Source organism: Numida meleagris, chromosome 2 (assembly GCF_002078875.1).
Source record: "Numida meleagris isolate 19003 breed g44 Domestic line chromosome 2, NumMel1.0, whole genome shotgun sequence".
NCBI lineage: Eukaryota > Metazoa > Chordata > Aves > Galliformes > Numididae > Numida > Numida meleagris.
Window position 1 is genome coordinate 126,952,200 of NC_034410.1, and position 21,892 is coordinate 126,974,091.

General features: G+C 38.4%; 1 protein-coding gene across 13 annotated transcripts in view; it reads right to left on the bottom strand.

Annotated features, from left to right (window-relative positions):
* Positions 1-21,892, bottom strand: part of RGS22 (regulator of G protein signaling 22) — a 70,945-nt gene that overhangs the window by 12,109 nt on the left and 36,944 nt on the right. For 12 of the 13 annotated variants that reach the window (XR_002435064.1, XM_021386675.1, XM_021386676.1 and 9 more), the window contains 11 exons: positions 20,358-20,450; positions 19,643-19,809; positions 16,506-16,668; positions 15,719-15,877; positions 13,859-13,918; positions 11,755-11,916; positions 8,691-8,870; positions 7,034-7,195; positions 3,226-3,321; positions 1,808-1,910; positions 1,166-1,276 (listed from right to left, as the gene is read on the bottom strand). Coding sequence is in view for 12 of the 13 variants with exons in the window: in XM_021386675.1 (XP_021242350.1) it covers positions 1,188-1,276; positions 1,808-1,910; positions 3,226-3,321; positions 7,034-7,195; positions 8,691-8,870; positions 11,755-11,916; positions 13,859-13,918; positions 15,719-15,877; positions 16,506-16,668; positions 19,643-19,809; positions 20,358-20,450 (1,434 nt within the window). In the remaining variant the exon portion in view is untranslated. The remainder of the gene's footprint in view (positions 1-1,165; positions 1,277-1,807; positions 1,911-3,225; positions 3,322-7,033; positions 7,196-8,690; positions 8,871-11,754; positions 11,917-13,858; positions 13,919-15,718; positions 15,878-16,505; positions 16,669-19,642; positions 19,810-20,357; positions 20,451-21,892) is intronic. The other variant, XM_021386678.1, reaches the window with a different exon arrangement.

The following is a 21,892-nucleotide window of genomic DNA, read 5'->3' on the forward strand; positions in this document are numbered from 1 at the left end:
AGGAAACTACTCAAAGGAGCACTTGAGCTACTAGGAAGAGGTGGGGCAGACAAATTTCTAGTGGACTTGGAGAGTGGGGTGTAACTGGAGCTAGTGGGACAGACCTCTCAAACCTCCTAAGACCTCTAGTTTCTCATTTCATTAGCCTGTACCACAGCCTGATACCTGTCAACAGCGCCTTTCTCATGTTTATAAAATCAAAGTGGGCAAGGGACTGCTGGGCTGGCCTGCAGAAAAGACCGCAGCCGCCTCCTAGGGCCCCTTGGAACACTTGGCCCAGCTGGAGGTTTCAACTACAGAGCAGAACCAAAGCCCCTGCACAAGGACTCCTCATGTTGGCATAATTTCATGTGAACCAAAACTACAGCACAAAAATGCATGAAAGCATGAAGCATAGTAACACCTGCAGATGTACATAAGGTCCAGTGCAACCGGATGAGTTTTACCTGCAGTTACAGGAGGTGATGAGAGGGCAGAAAAAGAGTATTAGGAAAGAAAAGAAAAAGGAATGATGCAGCTTTCTTTCTGAAGCCACATGCTTCAAAAAGTGCTGCTACAGGAAGAGTGTATTCAGCTTTGGAAAGTTTAGGACAATGAGGGAAGGCTGGACGCCAATTTGCTTAAAATTGAAGTGAAGTACAGAAATAGACAAAGGAGGAACAGAGAAGGAAGGGGAGTAACAGAATCAAGTTCTATTATTTTTTTAAGTCTATCTAATTTCAGCAAAGGCTTAAAAAACTCTCCAGGGGATTCTTTGATCTTTTTCTAACAGATCTCTTTGCTATCCTACTTCGTTCCCCCATTCTAATGTTTAATATGCTTCAGCAGAGATGATCTATTGCTAGTTCTGTGTCAGGTCTTGGCCAGACTGCATCACCTCTTGCTCCCATTTAAAATGTTTTAACTGGAAAGCCTAGATAACCACACTTCAGAGATTGCCATTTTGAAAAAAAAAATATATCTATCTGGCCAACATTAGGATCACTTACCATGGTTGGAGTAAAAATAATCTGGCCTTCATGTTGAGACTGTACAGCTTCAGACTTCAGTTAAACAAGATTTGGGGTGGAACAGCTTACTACTAATGAGCATTAGCACAGAGCAGGAAAACTAGCTTTTAAGAATCCACATTTCAAAGCGCACTTGTTAACTGTCTGGTACTCACTTTTTGTTTCTTTGGGAAGATCTCAGTGTTTCTCCAAAGTCACACTATTCTTTGGAGAAATGGTGGAGTTTTCAGAGTTTCCAGGCTTTGGGAACGACATAGATGAGGTACCTGTACATAAAAAGAAAATCAAAATGATATGAAACTGAATGTTTTAATATCACAGTGCTACTTCTAGCCTTGATGCTAAGTGGAGCTATTTAAAGAACAAACAAGTCATAATATCCTTGAGGAAGATAGCGAGAGGATATTCACAGAAGCACAAGGTAATGTCTCATGTAAGCCCTGAAACTATACCGACGAACTGGTGAAAAAAAGGTTTAATCTCTATTGTATACAGGTTACTGAAGTACAAGAAGCTGGGAAGGTGAAAATTACATGTGACTCAAACAGCACTGCCATGTCACAGTGCAGAATGAAGAAATGGCCAGTATTCCCCTCTGCAACGTGGCCTGTGCAGTAGAGACAGTGCTGGTACCATGCAACTTTCACTCTCCCTTTTGCAGAAAACTTATCACTCAATGTGGTGCAGAAAGCAATTGCATAGAAGAGGCAGATACACCAAAGAAGAGCAAACAAAGCCTGTATATTGAGAGAATTTCAGGTAAACATGTCCTCAAACTACAGAACTTGCATAACAACCTGTAAATAATGACGATGAATTTTTCTCCAGATCTTCTTGCATTTTAAGGAGTACTCTCTCCTGCTCCAAGGCTTCTATGTACTTGGAATAGGACCAGGAAGCCTGCAAGAATCATTAAAAAAATCAGCATTCTGACCACATCACTGGTAGTTCATGGTCCATTTCAACAATGAGATAAAGAACTTGTTTATGTTATGTCCCATTTGTTGAATAATTTCAGTTACTGAAAAGAGAACTTTTATCATTACAGTACTGAAATCATGTGAAAAATAATATCACTACAAATGAGCAAATTTCAAAACAGCATGAGATGCAATTTAACCAACTCTGACTTTCTTCTTCAGAAACTAAATACAGCAGACTTTTCTCCTTTCAAAGCTGCAGCATTTAGTGCTGTTGAGGACTTCATTTTATCTCTTTGACACATCCTTCCAATGTGCCATATCTCAAATCACATCTCAAAACTCATTAGCCTCACCATACTTTCTGCCTACCCTGTGCAGCAGAATGATATTACTCCTAGAAAAGAATTGTCCAGAGATGTCTTTCTTGAACAAATGTTGCTTTTAACAATGAAATAAACAGAGTTCAGGTTCCATGCAAACTTCAGGTCACTCTTCCAGATCAGAATGGGAACTGTACTGTTACTTACAACGTGAGAAGTTTGGGGCCCATCTGTCATTTTGTGTCTTGGTAAGAACTTCTAGCACAGATTCCCCATTATATTATGTCAGTGCAGCTATGAATGATCACTTCATATGCCCAAGATGGAGTGCATAATCTTCTCATTTCTGCAATAAAATGACTGCTACCTTTTCACTACAGATTTGATGCATCATGAAATACATTCTGCAACAAGTAGAATTTGGCTATTTTCTGTCTCATTTTCTGTTCAAATATCTAGATTTCTTAAATGAGTTCATCTTCATATTTCGATGTGTGAGTAGAAAAGGATTCAAATCTAAACCAATTTTTTTCAAGCTATGGATTTGCCAAGTAATGAAAAATTTCTTATTCCAGATTTAAACTTCCTTTCCTTCAACTTACCTTTAAATAGATATAATTTTTAAATCCCCTTACCTAAAGATCTTAGTAAGTTTTATGTAATAATACTACTCAGAAACTAAGTCGGGAAGTCAGAAACATAGGGAGAAGGAGAAAAAAAGAGAAGAAAAGAAAGAAAAAAAAGGAAGAAAATGAAAAGAGAGAGAGACAAAGAGAGAAAGAGAGGAAGGAAGGAAGGAAGGAAGGAAGGAAGGAAAAGGAAGATTATAATGGCAAACTCAATGCTAGAAGAAGGAACAATTACTGAAGAACCATGTGATAGTATTCTAAACCAAATCCAACTTCTCATTCTCCCAAGAACATTTACTCTCTCTTATATGACAATATTTGTAGCAACGTGTTTATTATTCACCTGCCACTCATATCCATCTGAAAATGATGACAGTCTTCTCTCCATGTCAGTCCGATGTTCCAGATGTCCCAGAGCACGGATTGCCACTTCTTTACGCTGACAACAAGAACTCCTAATTAGACCTAAAGAGTAGCTACTGTGCTAAAGTAAAAAGCAAATCTGAGGAAGCAAAATTTGTCATTCAAAATATGACAGTATAATAAGGAGTATAAGAAGCAGTATAATTTTTTACTATGAATATATTGTGGACAGAGTTTTGTAATGCTCAGTTTTATAATTCATCACTTTGGGCATACTGAAAAATATCAAGAGATACAGTTTTTAAAATAATTTCTTTGTCCTAATCAAAGTTTCCTGACCTCTATCTTCTTGCAGACTATCTTCATTTCAGATTTAATATCTTTCTCAAGAGTGAGCTATTACTAAGTGAGAGGGAGCACCTGCAACAGAACTTACTTTAAGGACAGCGAGACCATTGTAATACCCTAATTTAGCCTCAGGTATAAAAGCAGAACATGAGACTTCCCATGATTCATTCCACCTTGGTCCAGAAGCTGTGAATGAGCTACAGTAATCATGTTAGGAAAGTGCAATCTTGTTTGAAACACTTACAGTGACGGACAAGGCATTGTAACCTTTGGTAATCTGCTGTAGTGAATAAGTATTTGTCACTTTAGTGTTTTGTTCTTTTATTAAGGCTGCACTTTTGCATATTCTGTCCAATCATCCCAAAACTGGATGTTAATCAATGTTTATATTTAACCTCACATAATTAACCCCAAAACATCTCCGTGAGGCAAGTAATGTAAGTGTCCTTTGTGCAAAAAAAAACAAAAAAAGAGGTCAGATGATTTCCCAGAGTCACTCAGGAAGTCTCCAAAAGATCTGGAAAAGGACCAGAATCCTACTTCCTTGCTCCCAAGGTGCCTGTTTCTTCCTCATCATCCCCACTGTCCAATGGCCCTGTCATCTACAGTGCCCAGGCAGCATGGTGCTTATCTTCTCTCCGCAGGCAGGCCCGCTGACATCTGTGGGACCCTCAGCTGTTGGAGCAGGGAGGCCAAAGCCAGTACAGAATACTGTATATACTAATATATTGCCATTTATGTTTGCTGTGTTTCTAAATGTAAATGGTGAATTAAATGAGGTCTTTAGTAATGCCTTCCATAATAAAGCAGTGTTATGGCAATGCAATTGCCCGTGATGTTGCACCACTTACTAACAAATAAATTTACTATTTAAATGCTTTAAAAGAGATAGGAGTAGACATGTTGAAGTAAAATAAATGTAAATGTTTTTAACCTTTCTTTGTTAAAGGCAGAGAACTTACAGTGTAAGTTCATACTATTTTGTATACTTGACTTCTAAAATCTAAAAAATCTGTTTTGAAGGTAAAGGGCAATTGTGCATGCAATGAATTACAAATACTGGCACCAAGGCAGTCTGCAAAAAGTGACTAATTGCATTTTTTTAAGTATGTGGCATGTGAAGTTAACAGAGGAAGAAATCCACAGAAGGGCCAAAGATGAGCCTGTATAGCTGTGACACATTAAGTGCAAATATGTGAAAAGGGAGAAGTAAACCATACTCTCCTAAGGCAGTATCTTTTAAAGCAACTACTTCAGCTCTACACTGAAGCAATCACACTGTGCCAAGTACTGCAGCTTACTTTGCACCATACTTCCTCATTCCTGCCTTCCAGACACAAACTGGAAGAGGTCTCTGTGCTGTAGAGAGCATGGTTTCCCTAATTGTCAGCCATGGCCCTGCACTGACACCACAGCTGGGAGGCCTTCAGCAACACCTGGCCCATAAATACTAAGTCAGCACCCACAAAGAAATACTGGGATAGTCAAATAGCACCCAGTTATGCATTGTTATTCAGTGAAAGCCACCATGTCTGCCTGTTTTTTCTTTAAGCTGCATAAAGGTCCAGCTGCCTTATCTGGTCAGTTCAGACAGCAAGGCAAGCCCACAATAAATTAGCCACCTCAGGGACAAATTTTTGAGAAAGGAGAAAGTAAAATTCCACCCCCAGGATGACAGTTGTTCAGTTTGGCGTGAAACAAAAATGGCAAATTATATCTGTGGGAGAAAAATGCTGTAAGAAAAAATACAATTTCTAATGCTTGCCAGAGGCTTCCTCTCCTTCAACATGAGCTTGGTGGGGAGGAGCAGGAACCAGATTTTGCAGGAGGTGGAAAAGGTTTCTGTCCTGAACCTGGCCAAGTGGCTTTAGGAGCTTCCTGCGGTGCTCTGCCAGGGAAATGCAATCAAGTGTCTGGATAGTTGCTTTGTCACCAACGGGACAGAAATCTCACACAAGAGAACATGGAATAGCAAACTCTTTGAAAATAGAGGGGGAAAGGGTTTCAAGGACTTATCTGTTCCACCTATTCTTTCAAGAGAAAGTAACTAGTTTAGTGATTTTTTTTTTTTTTTTTTTGTAAAAAGAACAGTCTGTAAACTGTTTACTGAGCTGCATTCCCTGCCTGTCAGTTTCTAAAGTTTCTTACCCTTTTTACCAGCTTACAAGAGTAATTCACCTTTCCCATTTGTTCCCCATAAAAGCTAGGTTTTTACCCTCCTGGCCAAGATTTGCTCTTTACTTCCTTGATCTTAATCAGAAATCTTATAGACAGGCAACAAACAGATGGAAAAAATAAGTCTGCGAAAACACAAAAGTGTATTACATTGAAATATTGCATTCTTGCACTGTAAGTATTGCCAATGGCCTTGCCAGACATATCTGTATGGAGGCAGTGTACTTTGGAGAAAGCAACATGAGTTCTTGAATTTTAGACTTTACTTGACATTGCTCTGTCGCTTTCAGTAACACTTCCCTGGCTCTCAGTTTTCACGTGTCTAAAAAGAGGAAGACAACGTGTACCTGTTCTTACAGGCATATATGTCTATCTGTCCAAGCACATATGTGGATCTCATTGCGAGGTAATTCTCAACACATGTATAAATGGTATTTAAAATATGTGAAGGTCTTTTCATGCTCCTTATGATAGTTTGCAAGTCCAGTAATTTCTTTGCCCTTGAAATAATGTTCTCTCCTCCAAGCTGGCCAAACAGTTATATTTTGTAAAAAATAAGCTTTTGCAAAGACTACAATCAATAGCAAAATATATACATATTAATAATAACAATAACAAGAATAATAATAAAATTCCAAGAAAAACAAATTTACAAGTGATATTACTGAAGGGATCACAGTTCTGTTAATGCACTGACACTGTCTGGAAACTCACTGTGAACGGTCTAGCAATTTCACTGTCAAAGCTGAGAAATAAGAAAAGACAAAGAGTGCACAAGCAACTAGCACATAAGTACTTTAAATAATAACATGCAGACTTTTGAAATGCTCATTCTCAACAATATGAAATCTTGCTGTTTAATCACTTGCTTTTTTCAACAGCGACCCAGCAGGATTGTAAGTTCTGAAAAAGGACAGTACACACGGGAAGCGTAAGCAGGTTTGCAGTTAGCCATCGTACACATGGATGTTTTTTAAAGTCAGCCCTCTTTTCTGCTCTTCTCTTGGCACAAAAGATCGCTAAAATACATTTTCTCCCCTACTTAATAGAAGTAGTATTCCACTGACTCATCTGCTTCAAGTTAAACATATGTATATACATGCATTGGCAGGATTGGGAACTAACCATCCTAAGACTATATCGCATGTAAAGCTTGAATTCTAACAAAAAGATTTCAGTAGCTTTGGTTCGAGCTGAGAAAAAGATATCTGTATTCCTATCCGTTTGCCCATGAAACAGTTTTTATTCAGTCCATCAGCTCTCACCTGAAACTTTGTGAGCCTTTCCTCTAACGTTTTCCCTTCCTTCATCTGCATCCGTTTTCCTTTTTTTCTCTCCAAGGCAAGTAAAATTTTGTCACTAGACAAACGGCTTCGAAACTCACAAAATTTTGGCCAAAATTTGAACAGCAGAGCAAAAATAGTCATCTGTGCAGAAAAAAAAGAAAGTCAACCTCGACTGTGTTAGGAAGTGAGAGTTTTCTGTAAAATACCATGTAGTTTACCATGAGAATGAAATAACTATTTCTTTTTGAATGCGCAGCCTTGTTCCTCCTACGTACTATGTCCTGACATTTCAACCCAGCTTTGCTCGGCACATGCTTTTCATCAGCGTGTTTATTACTGGTGAGAAATCTTCCTAAAATACAGTTAAAAGGCACTTTCTTTTTTTATATTTCCCTAAACAATTGTTTGCATTAATGAAAACATCCATCATTTTTTTACAAGTATTCTTGATAAAATATACACCGGTAGAATTTCTTCTGCACCACTGTACTGCTCAAGTATTTCAAATATTCAGTTCATTAGGGAAAGAGGTTTTTTCCTCCTTAAGAGAAAGGAAATACTTTTTTTGCCTCTGGAAAGACTCTTAAACCACATTACAGATCTATGAGCAAATCCTGGATAATTTTTAAATGATATAATCTCTCACAGGGTCTTTTTTGAACTAGAATAAGAAAAACAATTTTTACAAAGCAAACAGAGGGGCTCAGTGAATTCTGTTGCTGCACGTACTAAGGCTCACGGTTTTCATTTTATTTAGGCATTTAATTCTCTTTCAGAAAGTTGGCTTCTAAGGAGTCAAGCATGCTCAGCACCTCACGGCTTCTAGCTCAGAGTACCTGAAAGCAACATTTGAGTCATCGTCTTACTTGAGTCACAACTTTTTGGCCAAGTTCTTCCCTTGGTTTTATGCCTTCTTTCTGCCACTTTTTTTTTTTTTACACAGGCTGAAATGAGACGTATTTCTCTTAGGATTATACCTACCCTTTTCTCTGATAATCAGAATATTCTAGGGACTCACATTTGAGTTTTAAATGTGTTGCTGGAAATTTTATAGGAAGAGGAACGAGCTTTCTTTTTTTTAGAAGATATGTCATAGAGTTTAGTAGAAAGGAATAAGAAAATAAAGTCTGTACTAAGGGTTCGTAAATTGCTGCTCAGTCTGATTAGTACACAGATCAGAGACAGAAAATTGTCTGCAGACTTTCAGTAATAAAGGGAAAGATTCAGTAAGTTAAGCTTTGCGCTTTACTCACATCTGCATTTTTTTTCCTATTTCCGTGAACGAATACTCTAACTATAAATTGCTTCTCTGACATTAACTACATGATAAAGAACAAGTGACTCAAAAAATGAACAAAGTTCAGTTCTGACAGAGTGCCCACACAGACCTGGATACCACCTTTCTAGGGTCAGCTAGCTGATACAAATTGTCCAGTTTATATAGCAGTAAATATCTGAATCCTCTCTGTTGTATTCACCATACAGTCTTCACTGAAAACGATGACTCTAGTGTTCTTCTTCATGTCCAGGCTTATATACAGAGTCAAAATTGTCACAGAAGCGATGAAGACTGTCCTTAAAATCAGCCACACAAACTCTAGCCGAATCTGCTACAGACATTCTCCCAGCTTCTTACCTGTGCCTCTCTAAAAATGTAAGGTCCTAGTTCTTTCCTGTGCTCCAAAATCTTCTGTGCTTGTTCAGTTGGGATGTCAATCTGCAAAGCTGGGGGTACGGTGGAATTGATAAAGCAATCAATAATAGTCGTGATCTTATTCTGGACTGTGGCGTCATCACAATGAGAATGGCACAAATCCTGAAAGACGAAAAACAGCACTTTCAGTCAATGTAGAGAGAGATGCAGGACCCTTTGCAGGGGCCCACTGATCAAAGAGTAGCAGTCATACAAAAATAATTATACAGACAGATTCCTTCAGTGTGTAGGATGAAATTCTCATAGCAAATGTGCATGGTCACAGCCATAGTTAAAACATGAGTGGGACTTCTGGTTTGCAAATGCAGATATACAGCAGTCCTTGATTTTAGGTGATAGTCTCTGCCTGCACGTTCTGATGGCCAATACATTTTTTATCCTACACTCAATCTGAGTATATTGCAGGCAAATAGGAGGCATTGTTGAAAAGAAAATCATACCTATGGGTGTGAAATGCACTGATTTTCACAGTGAGCTTGCTATGAATAGCATTGCAATAGTAACTGAAAATAAAACACACCAGTGCTCTACGAACTCCAAGAACAGAGAGGAATTATTTAGAGGGGTACAAGATATTATAACCAGGTATGATGGCACAAGAGAGGACAGTTTCAGCTACAAGTACAGTCTACCATTCATTGAAATTTTCTACTTTCCCCATTCATTAAGATTTTCTAGTTTCCCAAAACATCAGTGCCTGAAATAATTCATGAAAGGATAGACAGAATACAAAACAAACCTGAACTTACAAAGGTGAGATCTCAAAGGAGCACTGGGGTTTTCTACTATTTTGATATGATCCTATAATTAACTGTTGTCACGCTCTGATGACGCTACCACTGGACTTCGAGAGGAGAGAAAAATCATTCACAGAGCTTCCTTGAAACCCTTTGAAACTCATACTTTCCATCTATCCATAAACATCGAGACATTTCTATAACAACAGGAGATTATTTCATGTATCTACTAAAGGCACAATGAGCACTCTGGAGAATGTTCAGGAAGAGAGATCTCTAAATGAGGAATATGCATTTCATTTTGGTAGAGAAGGCTGGCTATTTACTTTGTAAAGAAATTAAAAACAGGGCTTTTGACCAGAAATGTGGCATGTGGAAGAGTTGGTTTGTTTTATTATGGATACTTCTTAGTTTTGTAAAGGAAAAAAGAATGATAACAGCTACAACAAAGAAAGTACAGCAATACAAAAACATATTCAATATATCCTAAGAATATATTATGGCTTTCTTTGCTCATCTAGCGTAGAAGAAAAAGCAGAGAGCTGTAGTAAGTGGGAAGAATAACAAGCCATAAGATATGAAGAGGAATGAGACATGAACATACAGGAACAGATGGAAATGATCCACAGAGTTATATTTCTTCACATTTGTTTTCCAAAAAAAATTTTTTTATTTTTTGTTTGTCCCAAGATGTGCCGCCAGCCCGAATGGGTTACAAGGAGCAGCGCAGACACCGGCTCCCCACGGGAGTTCTGTCTAAACTGATGGCATGATAGGGCTCAGACAACACAAGCATGCACTGTGCAGAGCACTGCCCACATCTTTGGCAGTATTCCTCCAGTTCAGCCTGACCCACAACACTCCTACTACTCCAGCCCTTTGTTTCTATATAGAGCATCAACTGCCAACCGTGACAAATCGCATGCGTGTAGAAATATGGTCAGATTGTACTTTTTCTTGATAAGAAGACAAATAAAATTAACAAAAAAGAAGGAGAGGGGCTAGGATATAAAACAATGAAGGCTTTCTTCAGAAAGCGGATCCACAAAAAAAATAGTTTAAACTGCATTCCACATTTGCCGCAAGTTTGTGTTCTCCACAATATAGGAATGAAGAGAAACAAATCTGAAAAAACATCAGATTTTCCGAGCAGAATTCATGCCATGTGCCTTCAGGTGCCTTAATGCCAAGCTCCTAGTCTAAGCTAGTCCCCCGGTAAACAAGAGAGAGACGGCAGCACCTGCAGAGAACATTTCAGCCTACAGTTCCTCATACTGAGGTCAGACCTCTGTGAGGACGGGACTCTTGCCCTCTGGATGCAGAGGAGCTTTGACTTCTAAAGCAGACACCAAATTCAAATGCCAGAGCTAACCAGTGAAAATGCAGCCATGTGCCTGCAGCAGGATTCCCAAGTGCTACTTCAGCATCACCTGTGTTTACCTCCTAATTTCTGAGCACATTAGCTAACCTCATGCTCCCAGACCACGCTATTCAGGAGCCCAAGAGAGGCTCTGCAATATCCCAAAGGCAAAAGAAAAGAGGAACAAGGGAAAGATCTGTAGTGCTCTTCCATTCAGTCCAGGGTGCTACTGAGAGGCTGCTGTGTGATTTAAAGTTTCACTCCAGAAGATTCTGACGGTGTGTTGCTTCACACTGCCACATTTGCACAACAAGGCGTGTAGACATATGGGAGAGAGGAAATTGCTGCAGAGCTTGGCCACCTCCTCAGCTGCAGTCAGATGCAACTGCACTGTGTGGAGCACAAGGCAGCTGGTGTCTGCATTTTACATGCAAGTTTTTGGGGTATATACTATCTTTACAGTTGTACATTCACGCTTGCATTTAAAATTTCTCTCTGGCCGTTAAGGGACTGCCAAACTCAGCAATAATCTCTGTGTTTAACAGTATTGAGCTATAAAGACAGACTAAACATTTTAATGCTTTCATATTTTCTGGTTCACAGAAGATATATACCAAAATCAGGGCATTAGCTGGTTAATAGAATCCCGCAGGGATTCAAGAGAATGTTGAAGTTTGAACAAGTAAAAGAAATACAGGCAAAATATATTCAAGTCATTAAAAAGCAATTAATCTTAAGGAACGAAACCAGTAAAACAGTGAATGAGGTTTTACTATGAGCAAGAAAATACTTAGAGATATTCTTGCTACGGTTTTCCTAGTTTGCAGTAACAGATGACATTTGCTTACAAACTGAATGGTACTCCCCTTGTGCCGCTTTACTACCATACCTTATACTTCTGTACCTCTTGCCAAAAGAGCACTCCATTCTCCAGTAGGTCTCCTTCCAGTGACACAAAGCGTTGAAACTGATTTGCTGTCACTGGATCCAAAAGCGCTTTGCGGAAAGCAATTATTTCACTAGATGAAGAAACCCTCTTGTTGTCCACATGCTGTCAAAAGAAGAAATAAATGGACCAAATAAACTTTGTTTCAAAAAGCAATAACAAAGGCATTAGTTAGCTTAAACTGTCTGATTCTTATCTTTGCACTGACCCTAACTTTCAGTAGTTTATGAGTTTATGACATGGATACAATAGAATTTGGCAAGGTTTCATTTCTTTCTTTTTGTTTCTTTTCTTTTTTTTCCAGTTTGGTTTGGGTAACATTTTTTGGAAAACGTGATGGGAGAGGAAATGACTGACAATGATTTAGACCATATGACTACATACTATAAAGTATGGAAACAACTATTGTTATTGATTATGGCAACAGGCTACTTTTCTAGAGAACAGTTTGAGTTTTGTGCAAACAAACAACAAAGAGAAAGGAACAGACAAACCACATAGCTAGAAGTTGTTAAATGCTTCTGACAGGGATCTTACTAACAAAATGAGTTTTGAAAAGTGTTGCCATGATCACCAACAGAAGCTGGAGAGTTTGCTCTCCGTGGAATAAAGCTACCAATAGCAAAATAGAATTTAAAGTCATCGAGACATTTTGGAAATCCTCCTGCTGCAAAGCAGAGAGCAGTAGGCAGCCAGGAAAGGGTGGAGAAAGAAAGATGGCTTATGCAGGGACAATTTGTTTGAAATGAAGTTCAGGCTGGCCTGCCTTCCTGAACAAATAGTTCTTGTGCTGTCACTGAGGTTGCAAGCCAAACAGTCACCCTCTGTTATCAGATGGATGAATGAAAACTATCTTCTAACAGTGGGATAAAACTCCGAAAGTCCTGGAGGGATGGAGTACTGTTCAATGATCTTCATGGGACAGAAACATTTTTAGTTGCTAACAGTTCTGGAAATCTAACCTGATTATAAGCCGAAAGTAATTCTGCAGTTTTACTTAAAATCAAGGGTTATGCTCCATGTTCTGCTGCAGAGGCGCCGGGAATGGGCACCTAACCCTGCAGGAGGATGTGTGGCAATTGCCCAAAGGGTCCCTTGGTTAAAATGAAGACAGCTCAGCTTTGTAAGATGGCATCTTCACAGCTGTTCTCCACAACTTCACACATGTGCCATCCACTATGACCAGGATTAGACAGCTTCTGGGAGAAATCATTTTGGGGGCATGTTCGTAAAAGGAAGAACATAATGCTGGTCCCAATCCTATACTAATGTACAAATACTGCTTCGCTTGCGGGTCAGCAACCTTAAAGCAGAATACAGAAAATAACTATCTTCCCGACAAACGGACAAAAAGAGAACTTAGTTAACAGAACCCACATGCGCTTTGGATCTCTTCCGAGCTAATGGTTTGCATGGATAATTGGTGACCGGGTCTCCAGTTTGATTTCAACACACAATAAAAGTTCAACTGAATAAATGTACGCAACTTGTATGTTGGCAATCACCAGGAGTTCGCTGCTCTTCAAGAGAAAAAACTGGCAAACATCTGATGAAATGTATTATTACAAAGGTTTAAGATGTTTAAAATTGATATTATCTCAGTGCTGTAAGATTAAAATACAATTCTAAATGAAACAGATACTGTGAGATATGATTAAACCTGCCCACTCCACTGCATACTTCACATTCCCTTTTGTGTCTGCACGTAATCCACTCGCAATAATAAATAAACTACCAGATGCTGGAACGAACAGCTTGTCCCAATAAGTCCACTGCATGCAAAATACAGATAAATGTGAATTAAAGGTACAATACCAGTTTAAGGAGGGTTAAGAGTGATCTACAGTGCAGAACAAGGGACTTTTTTTTCAAGTATGACCTCTCCAGACAGGCAGGGAGAGAAATTTACCATGAACATCCAGCAGGGAGCTAAATTCATCGCTAATGTGAGTAATTATCCTACTGTAGCCAATACAATCATGTGCAAGGTCCAAACAAAAAAGACAGTGAAACTGCAGACACAAGAGACGTAATAAACTTCACTTGCCTTCCACATCCTAGTTGTCTTCTGTTTTTGTCTTAGGAGATCTTCAGTTTTGTCCCTTACCTATGGTTGAACAAAAGATTGTCATTTCATTTTTTAACTCTTCTTGTTTGATGATCAGCCCTCTAATGATTGAGACCATAGTGGTAGAATAGTTGAAACATCTTCATTTGGCCCTTGATGTGTGAAACTTATTGTGGACCCACAAGAGCACCATCCTCTGTTAAGCTATAAATAAGCACATGTTCATTAAGACTGAGGCATTAAGAAGTCAAGAGGAAATGGCAGTTACATTGTGCTCTTCCACTGGTTTATCTTAGCCATAATGTTCTGAGGGACCGATCGTGCTGTGAACAGATTTCAGGTTCTAATATTAGGGTGTTTCTTAAATGAGATGTTTTTGCTCTTTTGGAAATACATATCAGAAATAGAGACTCAATCCTGCAGCTTCTTTGCAGCAAAAAATACACCTCAAATCAAGGGCAGATTTCCTGAATAAGGGCTACATAGCATGCCCACAGTGTTTGGTCACTGTGAAATATGAAGCCAAGTGGAGAATGTCATCTGGTTTCATTTCTTCTAAAATACATTCTTCAAAGGACCTTTTCATCCTCTGAATTTGCAGTAAGAAAAAGAGCAGTGAGACATAAATGGAGTTAGGGACAGACTAAAAGCAGATTAAAACTATGTATTTCCTGTGAACTGTTTATTAGAGTTTAATTCAGTGTTTTCCAAACTGTGGGGGCTACTCTCCCTACCAGGACAGTGCAGCAGGTGCAAGAAGAGGCATGAGGGAACTTCCAGAACTGGAAGCAGCTTAGCCTTATCTCATAGACTTGTGCCAAGGCTCATCAGGGAAGAGGAATTCAGATAAAAAGGGCAGAAGGTTAGGAAATTTTGCTTTAACATAATCATTAGTAAAATTACCATTTGTCTTATCAGAACCTCTACTTTCTGACTGCTCAGTGCTCTGAATCAATTAAAAGGATCCAGTCCATGTGCAGTTCTGACAACACTTCTAACAAACCTCTTGATGTGGAAAAGATCATGGGTTTTATATTCATATAATCAATGCAGTGTGCGTGTGTGTCCACGTGGTGGAACCATCAAGTTTCCTTCTGCCTTGACATTCACTTTCCGAAGCTTTTGTGGCAGTGCAGAGAAAACAAGTCTTTTTGCAACTGTCACCAGCAGGATGATCTCCCCGCGCAGATCCCTGCCGTGAAAGGCAGATGTTAACTCTGCTCATTCCTCAGTCTTTCTAACGAGCCAGTAGGAGTGAAAGATTCCTCATTCCTAGTTTTCTGGCAACTTTTTAAAGTAACCAATGGGAAGCAAGGCCTGTAGTAGTCAACCTCCTCAACTCAGCAGAATTTCACAAGACCTGGAGTAATTTCTACAGGCACTGCAACTCCAGATGGAAAAATACGGACAATGTATGAGAGAGAGAACACAGCATGGGAAGCCCACTCATTTGTTTGTGTTCTTGCCCTCTTGGGTAAATCCTTTACTAAGCAGCATTTCATCTATGTGCAAGTGTATGGCTAGGGCAGAATGGCTAATGGAGAGAGCAACACTGCAGCAAAGACGAGCATTCCCCCCGGCAGTCTAGCTGGCAGCAGAGCCAACGCCAGCTTCTACAAGTTTAAGATCTAACTACTGGAACCAGACTAAGCCTTCAGAGGAACTGCCTTCACAGTTATCAAGTGAAATGCTTCAACCTGTACATGTTAGGTGTTTTTTTCAATGTAATCTGAATGTGAATTATAGGCTGCTTTTCCTCTCAACCTTTCAATCCCAATGATAAATTATGAGCCAAACAAAAAACAATGCCTGCATGTGTTACTGTTGTTAAAAAATTACCTTTGCTTGTTCCTCTGCCCCTTGTTGCTCATCTGCCAGGAACAATGGCAGCCATTGTTCTTCTAATCTCTTCTGGACCCACTGCTGCATTTCTAGCAGAACCGCTGGAGGAAGCCGATCATGAAGGATTTGTCCCCATCCTCCACCTGAATGCATTAGCTAAGCAATCCAAATACAATAACATATGACATAAACTTTGTGTATACCAAAAGTCCTTTGTCTCTCTACATCCTTGATTTAGCAAAGCAGGAGCTTAACTGTAAGCAAAGCATGCTTACCCAAGGCTCACATGTACTTTTCATAAAATGGAACAGATTATATTTGTCCCTACCTATAATAGAATACAGACTCTGGCAAAAAATACCCCAGCTTGACCAAGTAAATTTCGTAACTATCAAGATATGTCAGAGTACCACAGCTCAGATTTGCCATCTGTGACTTTACTGACATACCAAAATAGAAAGCTGGAACGAGCCACTCTGTCTGAAAGCCATTTTAACACTTTCTTTTGAGTTGTGCTGTGTGTGCCCTGGCTGTGGCCTCAAATCGGGATTTAAGAGAGATGTTCGGTGAGGATCTGGGAGGACAAACCTGAACAGAAAGCAAGGAACACCCATAAGCACAATAGAACCAGACTAGTTCTGTTCCAAAAATACAAAGTATGAGCCAAAAATGAAGATAATATTTGAGGAGATAGCTTGGGGAAAAGCAAGAGTTAAACTGATTATGGACTCTAATCTCAGTCACGGCAATTAGTGTTCTTAATGAACGGTTATGTAACTGGTACCTGCTCTTGTTGCTCTCTGGTAGCTGGGCTGTTGGGTCCAAAGAAATATTTTTTGTTCAGGTACTTGTTTTTAATTTCCTTGGATTTTTCTTCCCTTTTTTCTTTATCCCTGTGGAGCATCTTTCTGAACTGTTCAATATCTAGCCAGCACATGAGATCCATTCTGTAAACAAATTTAAACAGAATGTGTATTTCAATATAGAGTTAATTTCATCAGCATTCTAGAGAGTTATTAGTTTAACCACAAAACCACCAGAGTGCTAAGTCCTAAATACCAGGTTACATTGGACTGAAATTTTATGTCAGTTTTTCTTCGGTTGTATCATCTGGTGAGACCATAGCACATGCTGAACAGACAGATTAAAACCCATCTTGGGGAGCTCATTCAGGGTCCCTTCTGGAGTACCGTGGAAAGGAGCAAACTCCTCAGTTTGACGCTGCTAAAGCCAGCAGGGACTGTGATCCAGAGACACAGAGCAGAACTCACGAAGTGAAGGCAAAAAGAAACACATGAATTTTTGAATTGATACTGAAGGCAGGGAGCCATCAGGAGATGAGTCGACATCCCCATTCTGCCTCTTCGTAGCGCTTTCTGACAGAGGAGCAGGGATGACAGCTGCCCAGGAATCATTTCCCTTCCTACCCCATGTGAGTGCTGAAGCTCGTGAGTGAATCCATAAATCAAGCAGACATAAACAGTTTATGGTAAATTTCATTTCTAGGGCTTGTTGTGGGCTCCCTTTTCATAAATTACTAACTTTACTCCTTATTCAATTTTTTTAAGTGACAAATAATCTCCATATGCAATTCTTGGTCTTTGTATTCTTCATAATCATTTGAGTGTATACTGTCTATTTGAGTTTTTTTAATGGAACATGTATTGGTTTTATTCTTTAAACCAGAGGACAGGATAACTGACATATCGACAATTTCAGGTTAATTCACATGACTCCTTTCTGACAGTATCTTACTATCCAAAGTTTTGTGAGCATTTCAATGAGGACATTCATTATATTTGCAGCACGAAATGTGAAACATTAAATTCAGACAAATCTGTTTCACTTTTCCATTTGTTTATTAACTGGCTTTTTTGAAGCATTAATCTTTGAGTAAAACTTTCAAACAAATCCAAATGATTTAAGAACAGATATCTCCTTTTCAGAAGTCTTTTGCGATCCTTACAGGCCTAGGTTCTATCGAGACTGATATTCTTTCATCTGTTAGTTTGTCAAAAGGGAAGTAAGTTCACCCAAAGGCAAGCGATCCAAGTTACTGTGGTTTACGGAATTATTGCTTGTCATCTATCCATGCCGACTGACCAAATATGTCCATCTCACTTAAAAAGCAAAATATATCCTCATAAAGTGTACTAGCTTAAACTGCTTACAATGATGGCTTATCTAAGCATGCTCTATTTTATACTTCCAACAGATCAGGAGCATGTGCATAGTCAGTTGCTCTGGAAAAACTAACAAATAATAACCCATGAAGCCAAAGTAAGACAAATTAGCCTGCAATTGCATGAATGTGTCCTGCTTGTTTAACAGAATATTAATTAATGGAATTTGACTTTGTTTCTTACCAGAATTTGTGTTCAGGTGCTCGGTCACCAACCCGTTCTTTCCAAAACTTCACTTACAATTGAGCCATGACAGACTTAAGGTAGTAGGTCTAGAGATACTTCTAAAACACTGCTGAGACTTTTTCACATTTTTCTTCATTAGGAATTTTTACAAAAGAAAATTTGTACATAAATTAAATATTTCCCTGGCTCTATCATTTAACAATTGTCTGTGATTAACAGAGAGACAGGAACTCCCAGAGGTGATTCAGCATACCCATCCAGAACTCCATCATAGCTGGAGTTCACTGGTGATTGCTACCATTTCCCCAGTTAGAGAGGAATTCTACGCTCATCATCTCCAAAATGGAGTTTGCACATCTCAGAGGTGCGTGAAACAATCCACTGGGAGGATGAAATGAAAAATCAGAACTTCAGTAGTATGTGTATATAATTCATGAAAAAATAAATATGCATATATTGGGTATGCATACTCAACATTTTTTTCCTGATATGAATGGACAATCAAAAATGTCTGGAGGCTGCTGATCTAGACAGCTAACTTAGAAAAACAGTGGCACCATGCTTAATTGAACATGTACACCTTCACCATGAAAAATTCTATCTGAGCTTGTTACCTTGTTGCAGTCAGAGAAGAAAAATAACTATATTTGGGAATTATTGATTTTAGATGTCCCCTTCAGAATTAGAAAAATTGTCTTCATAAATATATGCTTCTCTCTCTGACTACAGAAGGAACCTATGATGATGCACAGAAGTGGTGAGATTGTGTCTTGGCCACAGGAATCCTATGTTAGATGAACATCTCTGTACACTGTTGAAAAAGGTGGCCAATATCCAATTTAAAATCACAGTAGTACTTATTTATAAGTAACAGACAGTATGCAAAGCATCAGATAATGGGAAGTGAAAATTAAGGGACTTGCTAGCAGTTACTTAAGGAGTAAGTTTGACTTTTCCTAAAACAGGGTAGAGATTAAAGAGGGTTGGGGGAAAAAAAAAAAAAAGTAGCAAACTCACAACTCACATATACTTCTACTAGAATTTCTGTTCAGATATTCATTCTTAAACAAGTGGGCTATATTTCAAAAGCTTTCCATAAACTGTATCTACTAGCGGCTGGTACTTAATTCTGTTTGGATCAGTGCAAACACAAAACTGCAGTTGCTTTCACACTGTGAGAATGACGTGGTCGTGTTCTACTTGTATATTTTTGTAACGTTCTGCATTATTTTGTAAATGTACTAAACTGAATCTGTACAAAAAAGATCAGTTTTTACTCATTATTGGCTAATTGCTGTACTCAGGATTTTGCCAGAGCATAAACTGAAAGTAAAACCAGACTGCAAGCATGCTATGGTAGAAGGATTTTTATCTCCAAAAAAGTTAAGACAATTCAGCTGTCAGATAACGTGCATGTGTATTTCACAAATATGTAAATACTTAAAAGAAAAAAAAAGATTACAATCTATGAATATTTAGATAGTCAAGATCCTCAACAAATATTTCTTCTGAACTTAAAAACAAGTAAATGAATTATAATGAAGAAACATACCCAGCAGAATGCTCATTAAGAAAAACCCAGAACTGTTCAAACTTCTGTTTGTTGTGGATCAGGTCATACAAATCAGAACCTGCCAGTTTTTTGGAAGCTTGACCCAAGTGCTGAGCTTCTTTGAGAACGTCAGGGAAGGATGGTAGATCAGTGTCAGCAACAGTACTCTGAGGGAAGAAATTATTTCACTTACATAACTACTTTTTCATCTGTATTTTGTCCAGTCTAATAATCCTGCATTAGATAACTTCTATCTCTATTGAACAGCTTTGTGATGACTAAGAAAATAAATTGAGTTACGGCTCCAGCTCTTAATCAGCTTTATTTTTATGTTTGCTTTAAACATATTAATGTGTGCAGGTTACATAACCAAATAAACTAATACGTATCTGTAATTTACTTGAAATTGACATATTCAAGCTTAAGGGCCCAAAATACACTCCACTAGTGGAAACTGTCCCATTGAGTCCAATCATACGATAGTGTGATATTGGTATAACTGACAGAAGAACTGTACTGTGTATTGGTATAACTGACAGAAGAATTTGTAATTAACACAGTAGCTATCAATCATTTCCAGGTACATGGATGGTAAAAATCAGACTACTTGCTTCTCCAAACTGGCATGTAGACAATCTTTCATTACTGATATTTCTAGTGTTAACCCTCTGTGATAGAAAACGAGTTTGTTTTTGTTAGTAGGTACTTGTCTTACCTCATTCTTCTTGGAAACGCTTTCTTGATGCAAAGCCTGGAGTTTTCTAAAGTACACAGAGTCCAGCTGTCGAGTTTCTTCCACCAACTCCACCTAATAAAAATAATATCTTATGTCATCCCTACAGTACACATTATAGAAAGATGGAGAAGTGGACAGGCAACTTGCCAGTGACAATGGATAGAACAGAATACGTTTGCCAATAATGAGACAGATGTTTAGGAGACCCGAGGAGTCACATCCTTGTGACAAACAATTAAATTAAAAGATCTGGTGGAACAAAATTTTCAGATCTATGCAGGATCATATGTAGATTTCTGTAGAACACTTCTAAATAACCAAATTATATCTTTAAGAGAAGAACTTCAAATTAAAAAACACGCTGAATTACATGGTGTAAAAGCAAACCAGACTTACCTGATTGTGTCTACCAGCAAACTGCATTTCAAAGTGCCACTGAGAAGCAGAAAGACAGGCTTTAAAACAATCACTCTCAGTGGTAAATGACAAAAAGATAGAGTCTCACATGTTTCCAGAAGTGGAAATTAGAGACAAAGATGACATCTTATGATAATATCTAAGCAATTAATATGAAAGCTTTCAGAGTCTCAGTCTCTTTCTTCATTTGGATAATGGCTAGTGCCTTAAAACAATAAATTGTGCATGATTGGAACACATTAAGTGTTGGCATTTTTCAAATTAACTAGAAGCATTATATGTGTAACTACAGTATTTCTCTATGTTATGTGCAAACAACCAGTAACAGTATAAAGAATAGTCTGGTGACCCTCTCGGCTGACTAAACCACTCAAGTGCAATTTTTGGATATTTAGTAAAATTTAAACAATGAGTTAAATTGATTAGCATTCCCATCACAAAGATTAAAAAGCTGCGGTCTCATACAATAATTTATGTGTGAGAAGATAAACGGGGTTTTAGATTATTATTCATTACACTTTTATCTAAATGTGAAATACCACACTAGTCACCGTATTACCTGAATACCTTCAGGCTCAGTGTAACTCTATTCCACTGTTCTAAAGTGCTTTTGGGTATTCTTTTCCTTAAAAGAAAGGTAGTTTGAAAGCAAATAGGACAATAATTCAGAACACTTTTCACAAACTTTAAACAGAGAACAGATAGAGGAAGGATGAGAGTCAATAATAAAAAAGAACTCTCCTTTTTTCCTGTTTTGTTTAAAGATAAAAACATAGATATAAGCTAACCATGTCCCAAATAAACCCTTTTGAACTCACCTAATTCTTGATAAAATATCTTGTTTCATTATGGGCCAAATATATCCCGCTGTATGGGAGAACAAAGGAGCAGAGTAGAGCCAGGGACTGAACAAAATACAAAGCAGACCTTTTCTTTGTGTTCAGGAGTGTGCCTAATGCATCAGCCTGCGCCTAGTACAAAGAGACTCTAGTGCCTCCTAGAACAGGTTGTTTTATGTCAGTGTACAATAACTCTTCACAAATGCATATGTTGTGCACTCAGAAGGATTTGGTTCCATTTTTTCGTGCTCTGATTAA